General features: G+C 29.7%; 1 protein-coding gene across 1 annotated transcript in view; it reads right to left on the bottom strand.

Moving 5' to 3' along the window:
* Positions 1–197: 197 nt before the first annotated feature.
* The window catches only part of PHRF1 (PHD and ring finger domains 1), a 30,650-nt gene continuing 5,075 nt past the window's right edge, over positions 198–25,772 (bottom strand). The window contains exons 7-14 of the mRNA XM_011500417.1: positions 21,840–22,397; positions 14,760–14,986; positions 3,971–11,090; positions 2,810–3,278; positions 1,754–1,851; positions 1,539–1,667; positions 1,340–1,485; positions 198–1,052 (exon numbers count right to left, since the gene is read on the bottom strand). Coding sequence (XP_011498719.1) covers positions 1,034–1,052; positions 1,340–1,485; positions 1,539–1,667; positions 1,754–1,851; positions 2,810–3,278; positions 3,971–11,090; positions 14,760–14,986; positions 21,840–22,397 — 8,766 coding nt within the window. The 3' untranslated portion in view covers positions 198–1,033. The remainder of the gene's footprint in view (positions 1,053–1,339; positions 1,486–1,538; positions 1,668–1,753; positions 1,852–2,809; positions 3,279–3,970; positions 11,091–14,759; positions 14,987–21,839; positions 22,398–25,772) is intronic.

Raw genomic sequence — 25,772 nt, 5'->3', positions numbered from 1 at the left:
AATCTTTGACCAGATCAATATATGCATGCATTGTAATTTTTTATAGAGCACTGTAGTCTCCTAAAATAAATTGTTATACATTTTAGTAAAAGCAAGCTTAAAAATAACAAGACTTACGAATTAAATATAGGGAAAAAGTACATGCATTATTATAAAATTAAAGTATATTTTAGAGGAACAAAGTATAGATGTAATGCTTCATTGTATTTGTGAATTAATTTATTTGAAGTTCTTTTACACAGATAAACATCGTTTATCATTAGTTTGTCGCATTTACGGTATAAAAACAAAAGAAAGTCGTGATCACTTTGCCTCCTATTTCCCAACGTCAGATCGTCTCGCTTAACTGTACAACAGTTTTTTTTTATTGGAAAAAATCAAGATAGAGGGTTAATAATAATCAATCTATGCTTTTGTGTATATGTTCTAACGCTGCCATTTTTTACATTTAACTTGTTTTTTTTTCTTTATATTCTTTCTTACTATTAAATCTTTCATTTAGATTCAATTATTTAAAAAAATCTTTACCCACAGTTCACACAATTCTTTGAACAAAAAACAAAAGGCAATTGCAACCCAAAAAACATGTTTCTTGTTTCATATTTTCATGAATTTTTTGTCTATTTTTAATTTTTTTCTTCTTAAATCTTAAATTATTTTTTTTTAATTACATATCTCTCCTATCTTTAATAAGTGTCCTCTAAACGAAAAATAAAATTAACAATTTAACTGTTAATTCATGTATAAATTCGCTCAATGGTCACATGTAAGTTAGCACTTGGATAAATAAAAATATTGCGCTTATATTCGGTTTAAGTATGTACATACAATACACATTGTTCGGCCGATGTCTCAATTATAATCTGCTCGGTCGTACTTCTTTTTTTTTCCTCTTCCAAGGATATTCACAAAATTACGATCACTTACCATGCGCATTAACTGTGCGATTTAATTTTGGGCAAGATGCAACACCTAGAACTGCTCTACCCATCTGAGAATACACAATGATGCTCTGGACTTACGCTTTGTTGAATCAACTCCACAAAGTTTTTCTATAAAGAAAAAATACAAATTTTCTCTCAAAATGTTATTTGAATATTAATAAGTATAATATTCTCTTATATTTATATATATATTTATATTTATATTTCTATTTATATTTTTATATATATATATGTATATATATGTATATATTTGCAATTCATGTGAAAAATATATGTATTAGTTTAACAAAAAAGGCAATATAAATAATTGTAATACATATTTTTATATTATTATTCAAGTAACTTAATTACTAATTTCAAAATTTTGATAAAAACTATAAAATTAATGCACTTACACAGGCTTTTTATTTGTCGTATTTGTTGCTGGTAATGTAGGTGCAGGTCCAAAAGATTTTTTCTTGTTCCTAATTTTTTTAACATAGGCTTCAATAAGTGTTGCAATTTTCTTTGGATTTATCTCACCCGATTTATTATGACATATCTGAAAAAAAAGCAATAGTATTGCGAATAAAATTTAACAAATAGAAATTATACCTTTGGAACAGCTTTTCGCATGATATCCTTGTATTCTTCCTTTGTTACGTGTTTTTTAGTGTAATGCGGCTTTAATACTAATTTAACTTCTTCGACAACTCTTTCTTGTCGATTCAGTTTTTTCAAAAACTAATAAACAAAATAGTAACATTATTATTAATCTTACTGTATTATTATGAAGATATAATAACGGTAATGGTATTAAAAATGTTCACCTTATCTTTAACTTGCATTTCTACAGCGGAACTAGGAAGATCGTCCAATATTTGAAGTTGATTCTCATCCATACGGACACCAATTTTGGAATGAGTGCCTAAAAATAATAAGTTAGCAAATATAACCTAAGAACGGCATTAATATTTTAATTTGGTAAGTGCAAAAACTTCAAACAAAACAAGGTTTGTAGTACCACAACAATTTTTAGCCAGAAATAAAATAAAATAAGATTTTTATATTACTTAATAAATGTATCTAATAGGACTTATAAATTGATAGTTAAAAATATCGATTTGACATTAATACAAATATAAAGATCTTTTCTTTTTTCTTGAAAAACAACTTTTTAACTTTTAACCGAACTATTTAAATGAGATTAAAGTATTAAATGAGAAAGTTTTTTCATTATATAAATAATTTTGTAACCATTTTGCACACTAATAAAATTGTCGAATAAACCTATTTAATCTTTGTATGCGCCATGATTATCATTTTAATTACTTTTATATTTAAATTGTATTATATGAATTATATTCATAAATTATGAAAATATTTCTCATACGTATGATATTGATAGAATAATTAATGTATGATGATTATTAAAACTTCGAATGCAACCTCTTATTACTAAATTTGGAATATTATGTAATATTAAATAACGGTAATGTAGAATGAATCTAAAATACATTTCTGATTTCACAATTGTGTATTTTTTAATTTCAAAATTTTATAATATATGCAATCGAATGATTTTCATATTCACACTCCAATAATGTCAGAAAGTGAAGCAATTTAAGATTTTCAGTTAGATAATCGATAATATTACTGTATATTGTATCGAAATGTCGATCTTCGCTTAAACAAAATTCATATAATACGTAACTAGGTAAAATAATTGTAGACCATTGATGAAGATATCAGATCATTGTATGAATAGTGCATCGACGAATAAAAAGATGGAAAAGAAGAAGGCTCATGCAAAGAAAGCATTTGTGTAGCCAAGTTGTAAATGAAATAAACGAAGAAGGAAAAACGAAGTCGAAAAATGGCATTACCCTTTTTTCTCTTGTCCTTTTCGCCTTTCTTCATGCGGACCTTCATTGATGTCTTGTGTACAATAGGCGAAGCATCAAAAAGGGCGTCGAAAGCATCCTTCTTTTCTTGGTTTTTGCGTAGCTTAGTGGAGAGTGCTACATTTGGTGAACTATTAAAGGCAGGACTGGGTGGATCGAAAAGGCCATCGCTGAGGCTCGAGCCGGGGGAGTACGGCGAGGACATGTCCACGTTGTCGTTGTTTATTTCGATGTTTGTGTCACTGCCGTTTTGGCCCACCATTGACAAATTTTTCGCCTGGAGCTTTATGGGCAAAGTGCGCAAAGGCCCCGGCTTCGGTAACGAGTTGGAGAATATGTTTGGCAAGCTTTGCCTCTGCTGCTGCTGCTGCTGCTGCTGCTGTTGCTGCTGTTGCTGCTGTTGCTGCTGTTGTTGCTGTTGTTGCTGTTGTTGTTGTTTAAGCTGGTTATTCTGCACAAGATAATTTTTCTGCGAGTTAAGTATTGTTGGGTATTTGCGAAGCACAAAGCTTCGATCGATTAATATTCTGTCTAAAATAAGTACAAAAAGTACTTGCAATATTCCATAAGACAAGCATAACTTAACGTTTTGAAAAACTCCTTTGTTTTATGGTGACTTTGTATACTAAACGAAAGAGATTGCATTATAAAGTTTGTAACATTAAATTATGCCACAATCTTTTGAAAGAGAATTTCATGAAGTAATAATACAAATATACTCGGATTTTTATTTATTGATAATTTCTGTCAACAAGTAGCTTTACTTACTCCAAAGGCATTGAATAAATAATTGTACTTGTTATTATATAAATCATTGTATTGTTAATTATAAAATACATTAAATAATTTTCACTGTAATTTTTCCGTTCAATTAAATTTTAAATTAAAAACATATAAATTTATGGAATTTTTAATATACATCATAAGTTGAAAGCTAGAATAAAACTACGCCATGCTTTTATATGTTACATTTCAAGAAGAAATTTATTAAAACAAGATAAATTACAGACCAAAGAAAGGACGAACACTTTGACGGAATATAAATAAATTTAAATGATCTTCAGCGAGGCTTTGTTAAACAACAGCCAAGTCATAGAATGTGAATAGCATGCAGGATAATCTTAAATTTATTAAAGGATTTACCTGAAGGAGATTCCTGGGCCCGACAAGCTGTGACGTTGCACTGAATATACTACTACGCTGAACAGCTGCAGCGACAGTTGCCAATACGGGGTTAATAGCAGGAAAGTTGTTCACCTGGGGTGCGATTTGCTGTTGTTGCTGTTGCTGCGACTGTTGCTGCTGTTGCTGTTGTTGTTGCTGTTGCTGGGATATTGGAGGATTTGATGGAACCGAGATCGGTGGACTGGCACCATCAGCTTCCGATTGATCAGCCAATGGAGGCGTGTTAGAAACAGGAGAGGGCCTCTTTATTGTGACCATTGATATAATCTTCGGTTTGTCTGTATTCTTCGTCTCGGATTGGTCTTGTTGAGACCCGGACTCCGAAGATTTGACTTGAGACTCTTCGATCTCGACAGGAGAATCTCTAGTCTCCTGCAACCGCTCATTCACGTTATTGTCCTCTTGGTTGTTTACCTCAGGAGTCGGCGATCTCGACTTAGTTGGATCGAAGGGATCGTAAGCGTCTGGAGAAGTCGGCGGTGATGTGGGGGGCTCGGGTGGGGTATTCGGACCTACTTTCATCCTTGATTCTAATTCCTCTTGGGCTCTGAGCTCCAGCTCTTCTTCAACTCTTTCATCCATCAATTCTTGCATTTCGGCCATATCCTCAATTTCCATTTCCGGATCTTCCTCATCCATTTCTATTTCCTCCTCTTCCTCTAGTAACGGATTTAGAAGCGATGGTCTAAGATTACTCTGCTTGCTGGCAACTGAGAACTTTACTTGAGGTTCAGGTGGAGTTTTCGGACCTTGAAGGAACTGAGTGTCCAACCTCGCAGGGGTATGGGACTCTTGTTGTATTTGCTCTGGGGTGCCCATCTCCTCTAACTCTTCATTAACTGTCACTTGTTTATCATCGTCGTCGCTTAAAATAATTACATCTCTGGGAGACGGTGTTTGCTCTCGAAAAGGCGACTGATCAAGGTCAATCACTGCCATAGGTTTTTTAGTTGCTGCAATTTCGGCAGCTTTGGATTTTTTCTTTTCTTTTTTTTTCGTTTGTTTCAAAGGCGATTTTGATCGTTGAATTCCATTTTTTTCTTTCGTTTTGTCTTTCTTTGACTTCTTTGCAGGTACTACCTGGAGTTGGGAAGACTCCAATTGTATCGGTTCTCTACGTCGTCGCTTAACTGGTGGTAGAAGAGGTATCGTTTCCGGCAATTCGGGTAAGCCAGTCGTAGGTTGCACCTCGTTATCCTTATTGAAGCAGACACTTACAAGAATATTATCTCCACTGGCAAACACTTCTTTCGACGGTGGTGGACTTCGTGTTTTTTTGGTCTTACGTTTCTTATCGGCCTCCTTCACCTTCCTATTTTCCTTGCGCTTTTCTTTCTTCTTCTTTTTAATAGCCTCTTTATTTGTAAGAATAACCTTGAGATTCTTCGGTTGTACGTTAACTGTATTTAATAAAGTCATCGTTGGTGGTGACCAGTTACGTGCAATATTTTCAGGTCGTGCAATCGGCGGAGTCTTGGAGCGTGAGCGCGACCAAGAAGGCGTCCATTGGGCTGTCCAGCTTGATTCTCGAACAAAATTGCGATCTACGACTTTGTCGGTCACGGGCAACTGATGATGTTCCCAATTGCGTCTGTCAAGCGAGCGGCTCCGTGATCTCGAAATCTTTCGCTTCGAGTGTTTCTTCTCACGCTTCTTCTGACTCTTGGAACGCGAACGTTTTCGTACCCTAGACCTCGATCTTGATACGTGTTTCTTTTTTTCTTTCCTTCGTGACCTAGATCTGGACCTCGACCTCGATCTCGATCGCGTTCTAGATCTAGATCGAGACCGCGTTCTTCGTTTCTTGGAAAGAGATCGACGAGACTTACGACGAAGAGAGATCGATCGTCTACGGGATCGACTCCTGGTGCGAGTTCGACTTCTAGGACGAACCCGTGACAGCGAACGTTTTCTTAATTTTTCGTTTCTTCTATTTCGTGGAGACAGAGATCGTCGACGGGACAGGGACCGAAAGCTGCGCGAGCGCCTGCTCCTGGACCAGGATCTCGATCTGCTCCTTGATATTCTGCGCACTCTCGGAGTATAAGAATGGCTACGTCTGACAAAGGAAAGTGAACGTTCTCTTGATAAACTTAATGATCTACTGCGGGAACTTTCGCGTATATCACGCCCGTATTCATCTTTACGGGCTCGTGGTTTTTCAGCGACAAGTCGCCGTACGTCATAACGTGGCAACTCTTTACGCTTTTCCTTTTTTTTAAGGATATCCTTTTTTTTCTTTACCTTAGGATCTTTTGATTTAGATCGCTTTTCTCGATATTGGCGCTCTTTAGGTGCTATCGATTTAGTTGCCTTTTTCCAAGACGTACTTACTAAATTATTTTCTGAAGCTATATTTTCTTTATTTCTCTCTGCGTCCTTCATGTTTTTTTCTTTTTTGTCCTTTTTACGCTTTCGTTTGGTCTCTTCTTCCAACGGCGGTATTTCTTTCGTACCCGCCTGTAATTTTCTAGGCCTATCTTCAGGTATTTCACCTTCTTCAACGTCTCTATCCTTGGATCGCATGTTCAGTAAAGCGAGCTCATCCTCGAAATTCATAGCCTCGTCGGTTTCAGAGATGGCCTCAGTACCGAGACCAGCATAACCCACTGGAGTTCTGCAGCCATCTAATCCGTCACTGATTCTATCCTTCGTAGGTGTTATAGGCTCCAGGCCACTCTCAATTAGAGATACCGTACGATTTGTCAACGTAACACGTAAGTCAATATTCTTGGTAATGGTCAGTTCATCCTTACATGGTGTAAAGGCACCCTCAGCCTCCCATTCAGAAATATGCTCCTCGCTCAATCGATTTTGTTTGTTAATTGAAGTCGTAGACGTTGAAGCTATAGCATTTGCAGCCTCGGCAGACGATTCGAATTGAAAACTGTCATTATTAAAATCCGTATGATATTGTAGAGGTTTGTCCATTAGCTCGGCAGTTTCAAAATCGATGATTTCTGATTTTTCGCTGGGCTCAGCAGTTATGATCACATCTTCCTCGTCATCATCTGCTGACATCATTCTCTCTAGTCCATCCATGTTGGCTGCTGCTTCCTCTTCTTTTTCCTCGTCATCTTTCAATATCTCATTTTCCTCTTCTAAGTACTCATTATCAATTTTATCGGATAACTTTTTCGAATGTACTTTAAATTCCATTGATTGAATGCATTCAGTCAATGCTGTTTTATTTAATATCGACTCGTCATCGTGAATTTCACGATCGACTTCCATTTGTTTAATATCACTTATACGCTTATCTTCTTCTTTGTTCAATATTTCCTTTCTCGGATTTTTTTCTTTAATAAATTCAGCTTCACAAGTTTTTTCTATTTCGTCTAGCAATGTATTTTCTTGCTCTGTTAATTTGATAACCGGAATTGAGCCAGTAAGTTCTTTATCATTACTTTCTGATTCTCTATCAATTATACCGATTATTTGGGTAGAGAATTCATCTTCGCTCATGTCATCCTTATTTTTAACAAATCTTAAATTATCAGTTACAGATGCAAGGTCCATTTCATCAGGATGAAGCTTATTTAAATCTTCAAGCTCTACAAGTTTTTTGTCTAAAGTCTGCTGAAGTTCGTCCAAATCTATATTAATTGGTTTTAACGATAACTTGGATGACTCGATTTTTCTTACAGTACTATCACTAACAATAGAACTTTCTACTTTAGAAGGGCTATCTTTTTTTAAAGGGCTACCAATCATGCTTTCTAATTCCGATTCACCAGAAATTGTCATGTCCGCGGGTTTGATATCCCAACCTGATTGCAACTGGTGCGAAATCTTTTCATGATACTTTTTATTGGATTTCGAGTCTTTGGTACTTTTATGCTTGCCCTTCGAGTCTTTTGAAGATTTTGAGCTTTCGTCATACTTAGAACTATTCTTACTCGATTTACTAGAACTTTTTTTTTCATCATATTTATTTTTTGACTTAGATTCTTTTTCGATATACTTGCACTTAGAATCATATTTTACTTTATCTAACTTTTCAAAATTATCCTTCCTTTTCAACTCCTTATCCTTATCTCTATGCCTGTCCTTCTCTTTATCCTTATCTTCTTTATCCTTTTCTTTTTCCTTTTCAACATCTGTCCGCGATATATCTGTTTCGTCTATCTCGTCATAAAGGTTAACTTTATTAAGTCTACTTAAGTTACCGATCTTGAAAGTAATTTTGCCTCTACTATCTAATTGAATTTTTCCTGATGTCTTATTTAAGGTTTGCCGCTCTTTCTGTACTGCATCAACATACTGAGGTGCTTCGGATTCTGTTAAATCACAAGCTTGTACGTCACCGACAATAACGTCTTCGTCTTGTTCACCGCTAGGTTCATCATTCTTCTTACAGCTTAATAACCTTTTCTTACTTCCCCTATTTTTCGGTCCAATAACAGGGGTATCCTCGTCGCTTTCCTCTTCTTCTTCATAATCATCTTCTTCACTTGATGAATCTAGAGATAGATCTTCGTTGTCTCCTAAAATACTTGGTGGAATTGGTGGTGGCTCTAATGGCAAAGTTTCTTCATTATCGTCGTCTAAATCTAAATCGCCCATAGGAGGCATAGGCGGTGGTTCTAGTGGCGGTGGTGGTCCGTCGAGTCTAATTAGAGAAGGTATAGGTGGTGGAGGTCTGTCGAGTGGTCCCAGATGATGTAACGATGGAGGGGGCACATCGAGTCCAAGCAGTGGTGCCATTGGTGGCAATGGTGGCGGTTCTAATATTGAAACGCCTTCCAGTACTTCTAATGGTGGCATTGGTGGTGGTTCTAAAGGAGGAGTAATTCCATCATCTAGAGCTCCTAAAGGCGGAGTTGGTGGTGGTTCTAATGGTAGTGGATCATCTAAAGAATCCAGTGGAGGCATCGGTGGTGGCTCCAACGGAAGAGCACCGTTTAATATATCCATCGGAGGCGTTAAAGGGGGATCTAATGGGTCATCGCCTAATGAATCCATAGGCGGCATCGGTGGTGGTTCCAGAGGAGCAATCGGAGACCCAGCAGCACTTACTAAACTATCCATTGGCGGCGTTGGTGGCGGTTGTAATGGAGCTGTCTCTTCCATATCTTCTAATGCAAGTTCAGACGAAGGTTTGGATGATGATGTGAATGGCTTAGGACTATCGACTTTATTTTGTATGCCGTCATCTAGTATACCATGGGGTACGGGTGGTGGCTCTAATGGTGTTACGTTTCTATTGTCGTCTTTGTTCGTGCTTTCACTTTCGCTATTTTCTAACGGAATAGATTCAATTGATTCCGAAGATTTTAAGTTTGGCTCTTCTTGTTTGTTGTCGAATATATCGGTAATCATTGTAGAAGACTCTAATGGTCCGATTTGCGAAGACATTGCTTGCTCAGTATGCCTAGCAACGTCTATCGTTTCTGATGAATAAATGGAAAAGTTCGGACAATCCGATTCTGAATCTTCGTCCTCGTCGTCATCATATGCTGTCAAACGAATTCGAGGAATGGAAATTTTCTTCTTTTTGATAGTTTTTTCATCGTTTTCAATCCTTCTATCGTCTTCTGAAAGAGCGTCAGTCTCAACATTTAATCCAGGAAAACCAAAGATCGATGGAGGAGGTTCCAGAGGCCTGGAATCGCTATTAGCTTTGGAATTCGAGTAACCATTGTCTTTCATAGACGATGCATTATCTTTATATGAAACATTACCAGCTATTATCGATGTATCGTCGTTTATAATTGACTTTGCATCGTCATGCTTTGACTCCGACGAAGGTCGAAAAACTGAGCCCTGTATAGATGCGATAGCATCTTTATGACTATTTTTTGTATTGCTTTTTTGATGTTGGTGCTGGCTATCATCGCTATCGCTATCTTCGGCGAATGGATCGTACTTGTCAGCACTGATGTGAGGTCCTACCGATCTACCTGCATCATCTCTTGGTGTATCATCGATCACAAGTTCTTCGCCATCACTGTCCGCGCCTCTCTCACTCTCGTCAAAGTCAAGGAGATCAGAAGGCGGTTCAGGAGGCGGTAATAACGTGCTCGCACTGTCTTCACCTTCGTTTTCCATATGTATATCTTGACTGTCTAATTTCCGAGGTGTTTCTTCAAGATCATCGTACATATTACACTCGTCGTCACCGAATCTATTATCATTACATCCACGGATGTCCGACTGATAGGAATCGTATTTTTGATTGTCGTAACTAGTGCATCCGCCTATATTACTACTATTGTCTCTGTCACGTGGTCCCCGATTCTCATTATTTTGCATCATAGGCATTCTTAATGCTAATGGAGGTGGCGGAGGCGGAATTCCTTGTACTCTTAATCTCGGGAACTGTTGCCGAAAGGAAAAATCACGACCGTGCGATGATCGATCTTCTTGATTGAATTGAGGAGGAGGAAACCGGTTACGAAAATTTTGAGGATTTCGACTACGAAAGGGAGACTGCATGCCCATTAGCGACGGTGGTTGTGGCATGTTACGATGGTCATAATTAGAAGAATAACTGGGTCCACCAGCGGAGTAATCCTGAGGTAAATTGCCTGTCCCGCCGAAGCTATGCCTGCCACCACCGCCTGAGTAGGAGTCATGACCGCCACCAGCGTAATTACCACCACCTCCACTATTGTAGTTACCACCACCATGACTGTGTCGATTATTGTCACGATAATTACCGCCGCCTCGATAGTTACTGCCGCGATTACCACCACGGGGGCTATTATACATTGGTGCTTGTTGCACAAGATTATTTGAGTTTACGTTAGTGAGGTCAAGTGGCTTTTCTCTATTCACAGACTTGACATTCTCTATCTTAATAGGACTTTCATTATTATTGGTTTCAATATCTTGCTTGGGTTTATCGATTAACAATGAGCCATCAGATTTAAGGGTGACTTTGGTCTTCTTGGAGTGCCAGATTTCCTGGCTGTTAAGAATGCTGCTAAGGATGTCTATTGATTGAGTGATTGCCGAGTCAGCGATTGCACCTTTGATGGCCATGCGCCGCCTCGCAGCAGACATGACTGAGGGTCGCGTGCGCAACAGCAAACCTGAATAACCGCTACCGATTTCGGCGTTCTCATCGTCAGACCTGCATTAGGGTAAAACACACAAAATATTCATGCTGATCGTTCGATGCGCCCACTTTGAGTTGCATCTTATAAATGTATTTTGTGTGTGTGTGTGTGTGTGTGTGTGTGCGCGCGCGCGCGCGCGTGTGAAAAGGGGGGAGGGGCTACGAATTCGCAAAGAGGTTTCTTTGAATTGCCATCGAATGCTTAGTGTATTAAGATTTGACCTTGTAATAAACAGAAAGATATTATTTACAATACTCGATTAAAACGACTTTGTTTTTTGATATTGGTAAAAATTTAAATAAATGATTTATATAATTATTTTTATTTATCAGCAACATTATTTCATGGAGGCCAACATTAATTTATAATTATTTACATTAAATAAAATTTTACTTTATCAGACATGAAATTATTCCAGAATAGGTAGATGATGAAAAGCAAGAATGATTATTAAAATTTCTACACAATGAACAGTCAAAGTTATAGCTTAATGAATGATCTGCAATTAAATAAATTATAAGATTATTTAGATATATATTTGTGCTTGATCTTTGACACATGTGTTATCATATATATAAATATTATTATAATAAACATTTTACACATCTTAATCTGGACATTGCTAAACCAAGATTGACAATTGAAGAAGTTTTTAACAGAAAAAAGATTTATTATAAGATCTTTCATTGTTTAATCAAGGAGCAATATCTATAGTTTGAAATTTCATGACACTCACCTCTTTTTGGATAGAAATTTTGATGATAAATAAAATATATAGAATATTTAATTTGACTTGATAGAATTCAATAGGTAAATATTCTAGTGAATCTTATAAAAAAAGAACTACCATCCAGAACAATGTGTATTGTGCGCAATATTTTTTATAATGAACCTATACATTTTCTTCAGCAATTTTGGTACTAATTTATTTATATATATTTATATGATAATATTATTGTATAATTCTTATACCATATACTTTGTTCCTCAAAAATATTGTTTAAGGAGAAATTATCAATCCTATCAATAGCGCTGAAATTATAACTCTCCACAAACATTTGGCAAGATTTTTTCTTTCTTGCAATATTATCGATATTTATGCAGCTTTGGCTTATTATAGTAATTTAACGCATGTCTTAGAAGTTTTATTATTACATTCATTTAAGTCCAATTGCATAATAAAATAAACATAATTTTTAATAGAAAATTGATTCACACACCATAGAAAAGAAAAATATACAGAGGAAGAGAACATTAAACTGCTTCGATTCATCAGCATAAACATTGTCATATCGTGGATTTTTAACAAGTAAAGATTGAATCATTAGATTTTTAATTCATAACACTGATTTATCCAGTCTTATACATAATAGGTGTATTTTATATATTACGGATGCACAATGACATTAATATAATCATCAAATATATTAATATTTTTATTATATTGAAATTCAGTTAAGATTATAGTTTGGCTTACATTTAACTTTTTGCAATCATAAAAAATGAAAAATACTTTTCCTAAAATTTTATTCAAAATTAATATTCTTTCTTTTTATCAATGGCGTACTTTTCAAGGTGTAACTTTCTAATTTACGTTTCCGTAGTTACAGTCATTAGCTAATATAAGTTTACAAATCTGAAATGTACAATGTCTTGTAGCTTACAATATATTTTCGAACGAAAATTTATAAGCAAAGAAATTATATAAATAAATTACATAATTTCATTATTTTTCTTATGCATATTTAGTTATTTAATCGGGAATTCACAATAACAAATTATTAACAAGTTTCAATAACTCGTTTCTGAAGTTTCTGAAATACATTTAAAAATTTTTTACTATATCAAAAGATAAAATTATTCAAAATTTATTAAATATAAAAAGAGAAAAAAAGAATCAAAAGGTCTGAACAACTTTAATTTGTTATTAATGATGATAAATATTTTAATCCTTAAGATTTAGATTTTGTACAAGCCAATGAAAATAATGTATTCAGCTAATAACATTTATATTTACATATTACGTTATCAACATTCAACTACATGCACTTTCTCCTATATTTTTGTATGTAAATCTTTCTTATTGTGCAATTGCGTTTTAGATAATTAATTAAATAACAGCAGAGCATTAATATTTTTAATAAATAATTAAAACGCCTTTTTTATTTTAAGTTTATTTTATTTTAATCTTTATATCTATTAGTTCTTAATTAATTATAAGTTTAAAAACTGCCTCATCTTTACGCAATCAATCAAATTTTGCACAAATCAAATATCGAGTAATGTTTTACTTATAAAGAAACTTAATTTATTTTGAAAATATATAATATATTAGTAATTAAAAAATATTCAATTAAATATGTATGAAATACTATACTATATATACTTAAAGATAATGGTTTAAATATTTACGTACTAATGTACAAAATTAGTATATTAATATATCTACTGTGTACGAAATTAATGTATTAATGAGTATATTGATCTTATCTTGATTATAGTAAAAATATTAAATATATAATAACGACTTTAAAAATATTGAGATATGAAAATATATTTATAGTCTATTTCAAATACCTTAACAAAAATATAGTCACAGTTAATTAATCAGTATGCAATAATGTTTATATTAATTTAAGATTTGGAAATTACTATTTATAGTTGTATTCTGTTGATAACATATAATATCAATGATAGAAGTTGATGCTGATTTTTAATAACTTTATTAACAAATATTTAAATGAATGGATAGTAAAATTTATTTAAATACAATAATTAATAATTATCTTTTTCTATTGAATGATTCAAGTTTAAATATTGTATATATAATTTTATGTTTTATGATAATTAAAAATTTTTCAATCACTTTACGATAAATTTTGTATTTCTATCAGATTTCATTTGATTTTATTTAGTAGAAACATCGATATTTGACAACTATTGAAAAGTATTTTATAATACTCATGGTTCTTTAAACAAAAAATATTCATTAACAATTGATTAATTAATTTAATTATGTATGTCACTGTTCACGTTAATAATTCATTAATTATATAATTTTTTAATTATCCAAATTTTTGTTTTACATCTTAGATAAATCATTTATGAATAAATTAATACTTCAAACCTTTATAATTTAGTATTTTTAAAACTCAACAAACGGCAACCTGTTTTTCTTCAACAAAAACCGTATTCAATATACTAATTATATATAAATACGATGACTTTAATGAGTTTGTCGTTCTCTAAATCGCTCGCAAAAACTCTTTGTGTCGACATACATTATTAACAATGCCCTAAAGATCTAAAATCCAAATTTGAGAAGACATTGTAAATTTTCAAATAAATAATATATCATAAATATATTCAAATAAAAATTTTTGTTTGTCTATGCCGTTGTAAATTAGAAATACTTTAACACTCAGTCTAAGCCTTATTGTCTAAGCCAGTGTTGTACTTAAATGGCAGTGCATGCAGTTATTATTTGAGCCTCGTAGCAAACAAACACCAAAACTATGATGCAATACCCCCATGGAGCAATGATAAAAATATCGAATCTCATCGCAGTTTCATGGACTTGGTACCGTGTGCCTAAATCACCAAGAATCGAAGCAGTTTCTCACGAATAAGACGTAGAGACAAAAGCAGTTAAAGAATAGCCAGATTGTGTACTAGCGACTTACCCAGGTGGACTGTAGTCGAGGTTGAGGCCAGTGCCAAACAGGCTCAGTTGCCCGATTCCGGCATCTTGGCGCGCGGCACGCAGTCGTGGCACAGATCCACCGATGTCGGAGGCCATGCTCGTGGTCCCCGGTATCTTTAGCATCTTCAACTGGGAAGCGAGACGACACTTGGTCCTTACGGATGAAGCGACCGAGGCGACGGTACGCGCACGACGCCTTTTACACTTCTGCAATCAAAGGAACGCGGATATTTAGTCAGTAGCTATTTTGTTTCAAAGGGCCTTCCTAATTATCTGCCCCATTGTTTATTGTACTTTCAGTTTTTAGATATTATTTTGACTTTTTTTTTAACTGTACAAATGAATAAGATAAGCAAAAGAAATTTTATCTTATCCATAAACTCATAACATCGCTTGTAATGAAAATAATTATTCGATTGTTTACAACTTAACATTAAATAGACATTGTGGTTAAGTGTTTTCAATATTATTCTAACAACTAATAGAATTTCATGTATTTTAACGGATACGTTAATCTTATTTTTAATTAAATATTATTTATGTATAAAAAATGATTTAAAATTATAACTAGTTGAGAATACATTTTATAAGTGTTAAAAGAAAAAATGCTAAATAATCTTTTATCAATAATAAATTTTAATGCAGACAAATCATTAATTTTTCATATTTTATTCTTTATTTTAAATTTTATATTTACCTTACTATTACGTTTTATACAATATAATCCTCATTTTTCGGTAGTCACATGAGTACAATGTTTATTTTATCAGCGAAATTAATGAAGATTTATAATCGTTATACAAAATCGATTTTTTTATTTAAACTTAATGGTAAATTTATCTGTTTTGAATTTAAAATAAATTTAATATAAAAATAGAAGTGACTTCGATAGGATAAACTATACGATTATTTTTCATTTAGATTATTGTATCATTGTATACATCAAGTCAAAATCTCATTATATTTACAATAAATGATTTAATTATAATTTTTTATTTTTCATGCATTAATCATATCAGCATGTAAATTACAATTATCTAATATTAGTCTCCAAATGAAATATAATTATTAATACTATTACTTTTCTTTACATATTCTATATATCCCAATTACATGTCTAAGAAAATATACGGTTACACACGATTTACGTTACATTTGAATAGAAAACATAAAATCAACTTTATTAGAATTAAATATTATATTTTAATTATTTTATTTACAAATTTTTTTTATTTGTCTATCTTTTTGGAATAAGATTAGCATTTAGTTTTATCGAACAGTATATCAATATAACTATAATATTAATCAATTAAAATAATATATAAAAGTATTAAATTTTTTTTATTGAAATGTAATGATAGAAATTCTTTTATTGCAGTATTACATTTCAGACTCCATTAGTAATATTGAATATTTCACTAATCAAAAGGTAGGGTTTAATATAATACCACTTAATTTTCAAAATTTTACATTTATTATTAATATCTATACCAATAAATTAATAACTAAAATATCTTAATAGACAAATATCTATATAAATATAACAGTTAGGCGTTTGAAGGTTTTAGAATAAAGATTAAGATCGATTTAAAATTCATTTTTAATAAATCAAGTTTTTTTTAAACATGCAAAATACTAAAAAAATAATTTGAAATTAACCTATTATTGATTAATTACGCAAACGAAATTTATTAAATTTATTAAGTTTTTATTAAATTAAATGACATTTTAATATTTTACTGATCAATAAGCCATTAAAATGCAATAAATTATAAAATCAAATAAAAATCAAATTAACCCGATAGTTTTCGAATCAACAATATGTGTCTTATTCGTGAAGGATGTTAGATGACTATCCATATATTAAACTCCTCTTTGAGTGCATAATATATTTTTATTTAAATAATCTTTTATTATTATTATTATTATTATTATTATTATTATTATTATGTTTAAAAAGGAAATTTATATCGTAGAAACAAATAACGTGGATAGTTATAATTTGAGTAACGCTATTCGGAAATTCGAACAAAAAATATATTATTTTGATACATATACACTACATGCAAATCAGTCAAATAGAATACTTAAATTTATAATATTAAATACATGGCTATTATATATTCAAGTAATAATTTTAATGAAATGAATATAGAAAATTAAATATTATTCTACTTAATGGTATGATTCATTATGGGGATGATTAACATTGAAATCTTACTTTACGTAATTTTCTCTGCAATAAATTTATCGAATAAATTAAAATTAGAAATATTCCCTATTAAATAAGCAGTAACTTTTTATTTTATAAAATATTAATATATGAAAAAAAATATTAACAATTATGTCTTAAGCATAGACTATATTTAAAAATCCCATATAGCAAGTATTCAAAGAATTGAATATGTAGTGATGTATTTAAATAAAATGTAAATATCAATTGACAAGACAAGACTGATTGATTAATTTAATTTTAGAAAGTATTAGCAGAAAATATTCACAATTGATAAAATTAGTTAATAATTACAAAATACATTACAATGAACGTATTATACAGTAAAATATAGTTTTAATGTAAATTATAAGGTTATTTCTCTAATATTTATGTAATTTATCTGTATGTATCATTAAAAATCAATGAGAATGATCGAATATTTATAGTCATATTTTTGATTTGTATTTGATTTTGTAAACGAAATTATTTATCATAAATTTCATAAAATTTGATTATTTTATCAGTAGTTCATATATTTATTAATAGTAGATTCATTTAAACTGAGTAAACTTTGTTTTCATAATGCTGATATTAAAAAATGCTAAGAAGGATAATATTAAATTATTAGTATTAAAAATGAATTTAAAAATCAGCTTCAATTCATTTAACATGCATTATCTATAAATCTTTAAATTTGTAATGCAGACAAAAGCAAAAACATTACTTTTGCTTACTTGATGTGAACTATAATAATGCAAAAGGATGTATGCAATCACATCAACTAATTGAAATTCTTATTTGTATTTCTGTTAGAATTAGTCTTATTCAAATCGAATGCAGTTAATGTCCATCAAAGGTTTATTTCACTTCGTATTTAAATTACTTATAATCTATCAAGATATTCTCGCGTTCTGTAACGGATATAACGATCTATTAAAGATATTTAATATGCTAATTTATACATATACTATAAATTTAAAAACTTGCAAAGTAATGCAAGATTTTGCTACCAAGAAGTTAAAGAACCAGTAGTTAAAATCAATTAAAGATCATTGTATTATATGGCAATACATTGAACATTGACTACCACATTATCTATTTAACTGAATTAACAGATAGAATTTAACAATAATTACATTAATTAATGTTATGCCGGGCGAAGTTTTTAAATGGGGTATTAGTAATATATAAGTCCTAATTAAATAGCATAATGATACAGAAACTGATAGTAATTAATTATCATGATTAAATAAATTTTCTTTAAAGTTTAAAATTTAAAGTTTAAATTTATTTAAAGATTAGAAATTTAAATAAAACTATCTAATTATACATTTTATTAATTTATAGTAAGTTCTCAATGCATTATATTTTAATACGAAACCAGTTTCAGTATCAGTATGCAGATATTTGATTCTTAATTCGATTTCACTATTATTATTATATTGTTTTAGAGACTGAATAAAGATTTTTATATTGATTAATTTTATATTTATCTTCGATAATATTAAATCATAGAAAATTGCACATGTTTGTAATATATAAAAAATATGAATAAAATCAACTTTTGAAGAATTTACTGCAAGTGTTAAATTCTTCATCAATTTATTTATATTTAAATATTGAATGCCATCATACTTTATTAATTTCCAATACTTGTATGTATAAAATATATTATGAAATATATTGGTTGTATAATTTTGCAATTTATTTCACGTATTACATAATAAAAATATTAATAATAATTCTGAAGATTAATGATATTCAATAATTAAACTTATACATACAAATTCCTTTACCCGATTTCCTAATAGCTATAAAAATTTCAATTACTTAGAGAGAAACAAATTATTATGCAAACATTTTCTCCAATTTCAAATAACTAAAAATATTCATTTGGTTTAGAAACTATATTTCGCCCCCATAATGGATTATTTATATAAATTATTAGTATTTTTTATTATAAAAGAATGTACTTGCTACGATTTTGAACTTCCTATGTAATTAATAAATAAATAAATTTATTTATTTATATTACAATATAAGAGTGTTAATAAAATCACAAAATTTAGATTATTTTTACGCATATAACTTTTGATTTATAACTGCAAATAAATTCCTAAGGAATAATTTTAAACGTCATAAAATTACTATCAAATATATGTAATTTACTATTATTTCTTAAAAAATATTTTTCAACATTCTATCAAATAATGCTGAAACGATTTTAAAAAATAAAAATAAGTGTTATATAAATTGTGTCTGTGGAAAATTATGAAGAAAATACTTAAGAATAATCAACGTTTGATTAACCAGTTTTTTAAAAATAATGAACCTAAATTTAATAAATTATACTTGTATATCGACGACAATGAATATAAATTCATATTCAACAAGCAAAAATGGCGAATAAAACTATCAATTTTATTTAATAATAATAGATAATTTTCATTTACCAAATGAATAAAGTTGTTTTTTTTTTCATTTCTACTGGTTATAAACATACTTAAAATATTTTATTTAAAACAGATACTATCAATAAACAGATATTTCCAACCTACTGAATAGAAAACTTTTATTTATACAAAAAGATTAGATATTAATTAAAAAATTAAAAATTTATGAATCATGAGACGTTTTTTTTTGTATAATTATTTAACAAAATTTTACTTTCAACAAATTTCCATATGTTTACAAAAGAAACTTTCCAGAAAATTTTGAAAAAAAAGCCAAATGCATCTGCTGACAAAGTATTTTATTTACAAAAATTAATTTTAGTTACAAATATTTCCAAACAAAATGAAAATATAGAAAATCAAATGCTTGTTCGATATAAATATATGTAGTGAATAAACAAATCGCTGAATAACGATCAGTAAAAATTATAACACAAATATTGTAAAAATTTAATCGGCATTTGGCATTTGCTAAAACTTTAAAATAACATTGTATTAAAATATACATCGAGAAATTTTTTATTAACAATCAGCTTCTTTTACCTAATTGGAACGAAAAATTTCTTTTGCCATTAAAAGTAATCACTGGTCAGTATCTCGTATATGAATAACGCAAAAAATTTCAAGATAAACGTATCTCAATCAACTCATAATAGATGTACACTGGTAGCATTTAATGTAATGCTAAATACGTAATTTTCAATTAAATATTGAAACATAATACATCAGTAATTTAAAAAATAAGTTCTATTCTACAGTTATTGTTATAATGTACACCAATTAAAATGGTTTAATTTATTGATGTGTATTCTTATTATGTTTCAAAAATGTATATAATTAATTTATACAACAATAACTATAGAAACATTAATTATACACTTGTTTTTAATTAATTGCTTAAATGCATCTTCTTCAAATAAATAGCGCATTTCATGATTCATAAAATTTCAATTCATTAGTCTTGACTTCAGAAGCGTTTCTTGTAATTCATCTTAAGAGAATTTTAGAATCTTCATTACAACTTTCACTCTTGAATTGATATTCAAAGAAAAATTTGGAAAATGTCGCCATTTTAGCTCATAATTACAAAAAATGTTGATAATAAGTATATTCTCTTCAAAATTTTGATCTTGTACTGACAATGTAACATAAACTGAAATTAAATTTTGAAAATGCAGTCATCGATTGGATATTTTAAAATTCAGTCTTTTCATTGTGAAATCCAATAATTAAAATTGGAAATTGCAGAATCTTTGCATAATGACCTGAAAATGATTATAAATGATCATTATGTACATTGATAACATTTAGTATTCGATAGAACATTATATGGTTTATAAAAATGCAGGTGTACCTTAAGGTTTTGAATTTCTCCTCAAGTGTTTGTACATTAAGTTACTTGTTGAAATAGTGTGCAATGTATATCCATAAATAACAGTACCTAATTATTAAACCTTATAAATTATTGTCACCGTATAATTTTTATATTACAAAAATTTAGTTTTTATTTTTTCTGGGATAGATATTAAATTATAAATAGAATATTTCAATCAGTTTTCTACAAAGAAAAAAAAATAAAGATAACAATAATAAAAAAATATACTGAAATAGTAATAAAAAGCTTTCGCGAGTGACTTCGCGAGCGACAATTACAGGTACAAATTGAAAATTATTTCACTAGTAGTTTATATTATGTCAATAGTTTTCTGTAGTTTAATCGGTCTTACAATGCTTTTAGCAACAGATATACTAGTAAAAACACAATTATGATATTTACTAATCAAAAACTATCCTATCGCTTACTAATCTGAAGTATCGTTACTAAAATTGAATCAAAGTTGTTTAAATTTAAAAAACAAGTTAAAGTTTAACAATTATTGCTATATCTAATTACTATCTAGCCAAATTAATTATATAAATTTTGGTCATTTTCAGGATATGATTTTCGCTAAAATGTAAGTGATTTCTAATAGTAATGCAATTTTCAATACTTATCAAAATTCTGGATATTTAATAAATAAGATTACCAGACAGTAATAACAATAATAATAATAATAATAATAATAATAATGCATAAATTAATAATAATTGCACTTTACTTTGAAGTATTTACGTACATCGTCAATTTATCCAAAATATGCGTGAATACAATGATTTCGTAATATACCAAAAGAAAAAAAAGAGCGAAATTAGGCAAAGAGCTAAAGAATTCTTAAGATCCAATCAACAACGTGGATTAGTGTGTGAAATTTCTCGAAGATCATAATGGAGCGGATAAACGAAGTTATGAGAAATATCAGTCAGAGGAGCCAGTACATGTCGAATCGATATTAAGAAAATGCAAACAGAAAGTGGCCGAGTTTGGCTTTCAGTCCTCGTAATCACTAAGTACCTTGCGCTTCTTCCTCTTGCTGACGTTGCCGGTGGCTGCCCTCACGTACGTCACGATCTCCTCGAGCTCACCGTCTTGGTTGATCTCGGTGATACGCACCTGGCGCAATTCCTCTGTGCGGTGCCTCTTCTGAGTGCGAAGTTGCCGGCGCCGTTGCTTCCGGGGCTTGCGGCGCCTCGCGGAGCCGGCACCGAGACTCGTCGCGCGGCGCGATGACAAAGCTCCACCGATAGAAGGGCCAGGCGCCGGCGAGCGGCCGCGACTATTTTCGCTTATCGAATCGAATCCCGACGAAGTCGACGGCTGGGCCAGTCCCGAAGAGCCTGGCAGACTTGCGACGACGGTACCACGCCGATTACGATTCGCCCGCACATTTGCGCGTACACGCTCGGTCTGACGGGTGCGTGGAACGAGGTTACGGCGTCCAGAGGTGATTGGACCGTCCGCAGTCGCGAGCAGACCTTGAGCTACGAGGGAGGCGCGCGTGCGCCCGTACGAGAGACCGAGGCGGCGGGCCTCTTCCATGAGATCTGGAACTTCGTCCAAATCGATGTCGATCTGAAATTAAAAAAAAATGAAAGGCATTGTGCTATTGTACCTTACTCGTGGAAGACCGAGTTCCTCACCAGAGGCGACAATACCTTATGGTGAGGTCATGGTCATAATCATAGTCATCGTTATTACCATTAATTATGCTACACATTGAAATTACAATTACTATTCTCTGTTTCTTTCTAATTGTTTCGTATTTACTAAAAAATATAGAACATGAATATAAAGTCTGGCATTGTATAAATTAAATACTCTTAAAAATAAATTTCTTTTTAATGATTTATTTTAATAAAAAAATTGAATCAGCGACTATTACTATGTACCCTCTACATTTCAAAAGATTAGGCTTTAATCCAAAATTGTTATTATATTATTATCTATATTTTAATATAAAGTATTATGCACATTTATTATTTTAATATTTTACATTTTTTTAATTTTCTAAATGTAAACGCATATTTTAAAATTTGCTTAAAATTCGTTGACAATTAAATTACTAGAATTTTATTAGCATTTAACCAGGAATGGATAATAAAAAGAATTGATCAGATAAAAAGTCTCATTTTTCATCATATAAAAAACGAAGATTAATAAGTACAAATTCTTCAATAAAAATTTTATTCAATATTTTTACAACACAAATTTAATGAGGCTTTGGGATATTAAAAATAAGAAATATTAATTCTAAATTGCTAAGTTTTAAAAAATATATTAAAGAGAAAATTGAACACACTCATTATGCAAATTATAATTTTATAAGCCAAAAATTATATGAAGAAAAATATGTAAATTTTTGAAAAAGTAAAATGAATAAACATATATTTTATGATGAATATAAATTGTAAGAAACAACTCTGATGCAAACCGAAAATCAAAAGTCAATACCAAATTTGTTTTCGAAAATACACTTTTATGGAAATAAGAAATATTGATAAAAAAACATTTAAAAAATCATTAATTAACATCAATTATGCATCAATGTATCATCAGATTATAATTTAATAATAAATTAACAGTATTTAGTGCAATACCTAATAAATTACCATTAATTTTTCATCTTACACAAAAAAAAATAAATTACAAATAAAAGATTAAAAGTAGCTCTTTTATTTGAGCATTATCATACAGTGAATATTTTGGAAAAATAATAATTGAAAAATATTTTCAATTATTCAACAAAATGCATTTACAATTTACATTAAATAATTATTTAATATAAAGCTAACAATTAATTATAAAAGATATGCTTGGTTTAATTTCAAGATTTGTATCATATTATAATTTATAAGTGATTAATATCTGATTACTCCAGATATTGGAAAAACTATTCAATCAAATTCTGTTTGTTTATTAAAATAGCCAAAATTATGTAAATTACAATAGATAAGTAAATGTAGATATAAAACTATAATCTCTGAGTATTTTATAAAGAATTAAAAAACTTTTATGTAAACAATCTTTTAATCGTTTTATACATTTAAAAAATTTTAATTATTTCACGCATTTATGAACAAAGAAAATATTTATTATCAAAATAATTGTATAATTAAGTAATAATCATTAAATTTATACCATTGGGCATAAAATTATAAATTTATGGTGAACTTTTAATAACGGGCTACAATAACGAATAAATTTTGTGTAGGGTACATGAAAATATAACGAGAGAACAATAAGGATAAAAATTGTATAAATAATTTCTTAATTATAGACACTATTTATTTGCAATATGAAATCAATTATCATAAATCACTATGCAGTCTATAAAAAATTAATTATATATATTAAATATAATACACTTTTAATCGATAAGTAAAAGCAAGAAATGAATATTAAATAAATTCTATCCGTATTTAGTTACTTCCAAAAAACATAGAACATGTGTTTTTGAAAGATTGGTAAATAAAAAAATCAAAAATTAAAAATGTCCAAACTATTCTGTTAGTGTAATTATTTAAAAAGATATGCAAGTATTATAATGAAATATTTATAATATTTATTTATGAATAAACTTTCAGTGAATTTTTTCAAATGAAGATAAATGTTTTCCTATTTAAAACACTAAATAATACTAATACTACCTAAAAATGGTTAAATAGTCGAATTTATAAGGATATACCCATGTACATACAAAATATAATAAAATATGCATAAAATAAAAAACTAAACTATGTTAAGGCATTTGTAGAAATTAGTTTTTCATGCAAGAAGTTAAAAGCAAAATTAAATTCAAGATAGTTGGCCATTTTCATTTATTGTTCAATTACTTTTACATTTAACGATACATGTAGTTAAAGTTATTAACTATATGTATGAAACTAAATGAAAAAGTATTCCGTAAATTAAGATATCAGTTACCACTTTTTCTTATGCAAAATATCCGTTAGGTCGTTGAAATATCATTTTTAGAAGATGACCAAAGATATTTTATTTATATTTGAGAAATTTTAAACATTATTACAAGCAATGTATAACCTTTAATCCAAACTGATGACTTATTATATCAGATAGCACATAGTAATATCAAAACATTTTAGGGAAAGTATTATTTAAAAAAATATTTGCATAAATTAAATGTGAAAAATAAATGAATAATAAATTTCAGAAATCTGATAATATTAAAATCCATCAATGTGTTGATCAAAGAAAATAACTTCCATTGTGTCATTGGCATCTGAATATCATTTACAATATCCATTCGGAAGAAAATAACATGTGAACAATTATATTTTGTAGGGCATGGATAAATTAACCAGATACCATTAATATTTTTTGACGAAAATATTTGAATAAAACATTACAATAATCGATTCCTTATCAACTAATAACTATAACAGTATCCATTGACATTTTTATTATAAGGTTTGTTTTAAATTTAGATATTATATATAGATATTATATAAAATTGAGATATATAAAATATGTGAAATTAAATACAAATTTCTAATAGGAGACGATAATAATAAAATTTTAATTAACAATTATCTATTATAATAATTAAATTTCCTAATTTAATATATCATATTTAAATAATTTATTATTTATCATCATTTATTAATTATTCATCACTTAAAATAAAATTATATTATTTTCTATATGAATTTAATTTTTAATATTTTCAATAAACAAAACTTATAACAAAATTTTTAAATTCTATGACTTACATTTGCAATATTTCTTATAATGTCTAGTTTATTCTTTTATATATATTGAATTTTCAAATTGTACTTAAATTTAGTTTATGATTAGAATATTATAAAATTATTATAAAATATTTCTGGATTAAAAATAAAATATATATTTAATATAAGTATCTTTGAATATGTACTTAATGGAAATATTTTTTTAATATATTAGGATTAGCTAAATATTTTGATATTT

This window comes from Ceratosolen solmsi, unplaced genomic scaffold (assembly GCF_000503995.2).
Source record: "Ceratosolen solmsi marchali unplaced genomic scaffold, CerSol_1.0 scaffold10, whole genome shotgun sequence".
Taxonomy (NCBI): domain Eukaryota; kingdom Metazoa; phylum Arthropoda; class Insecta; order Hymenoptera; family Agaonidae; genus Ceratosolen; species Ceratosolen solmsi.
Note: the sequence above shows the minus strand (reverse complement) of the source record. Positions and strands in the feature narration are given on the sequence as shown.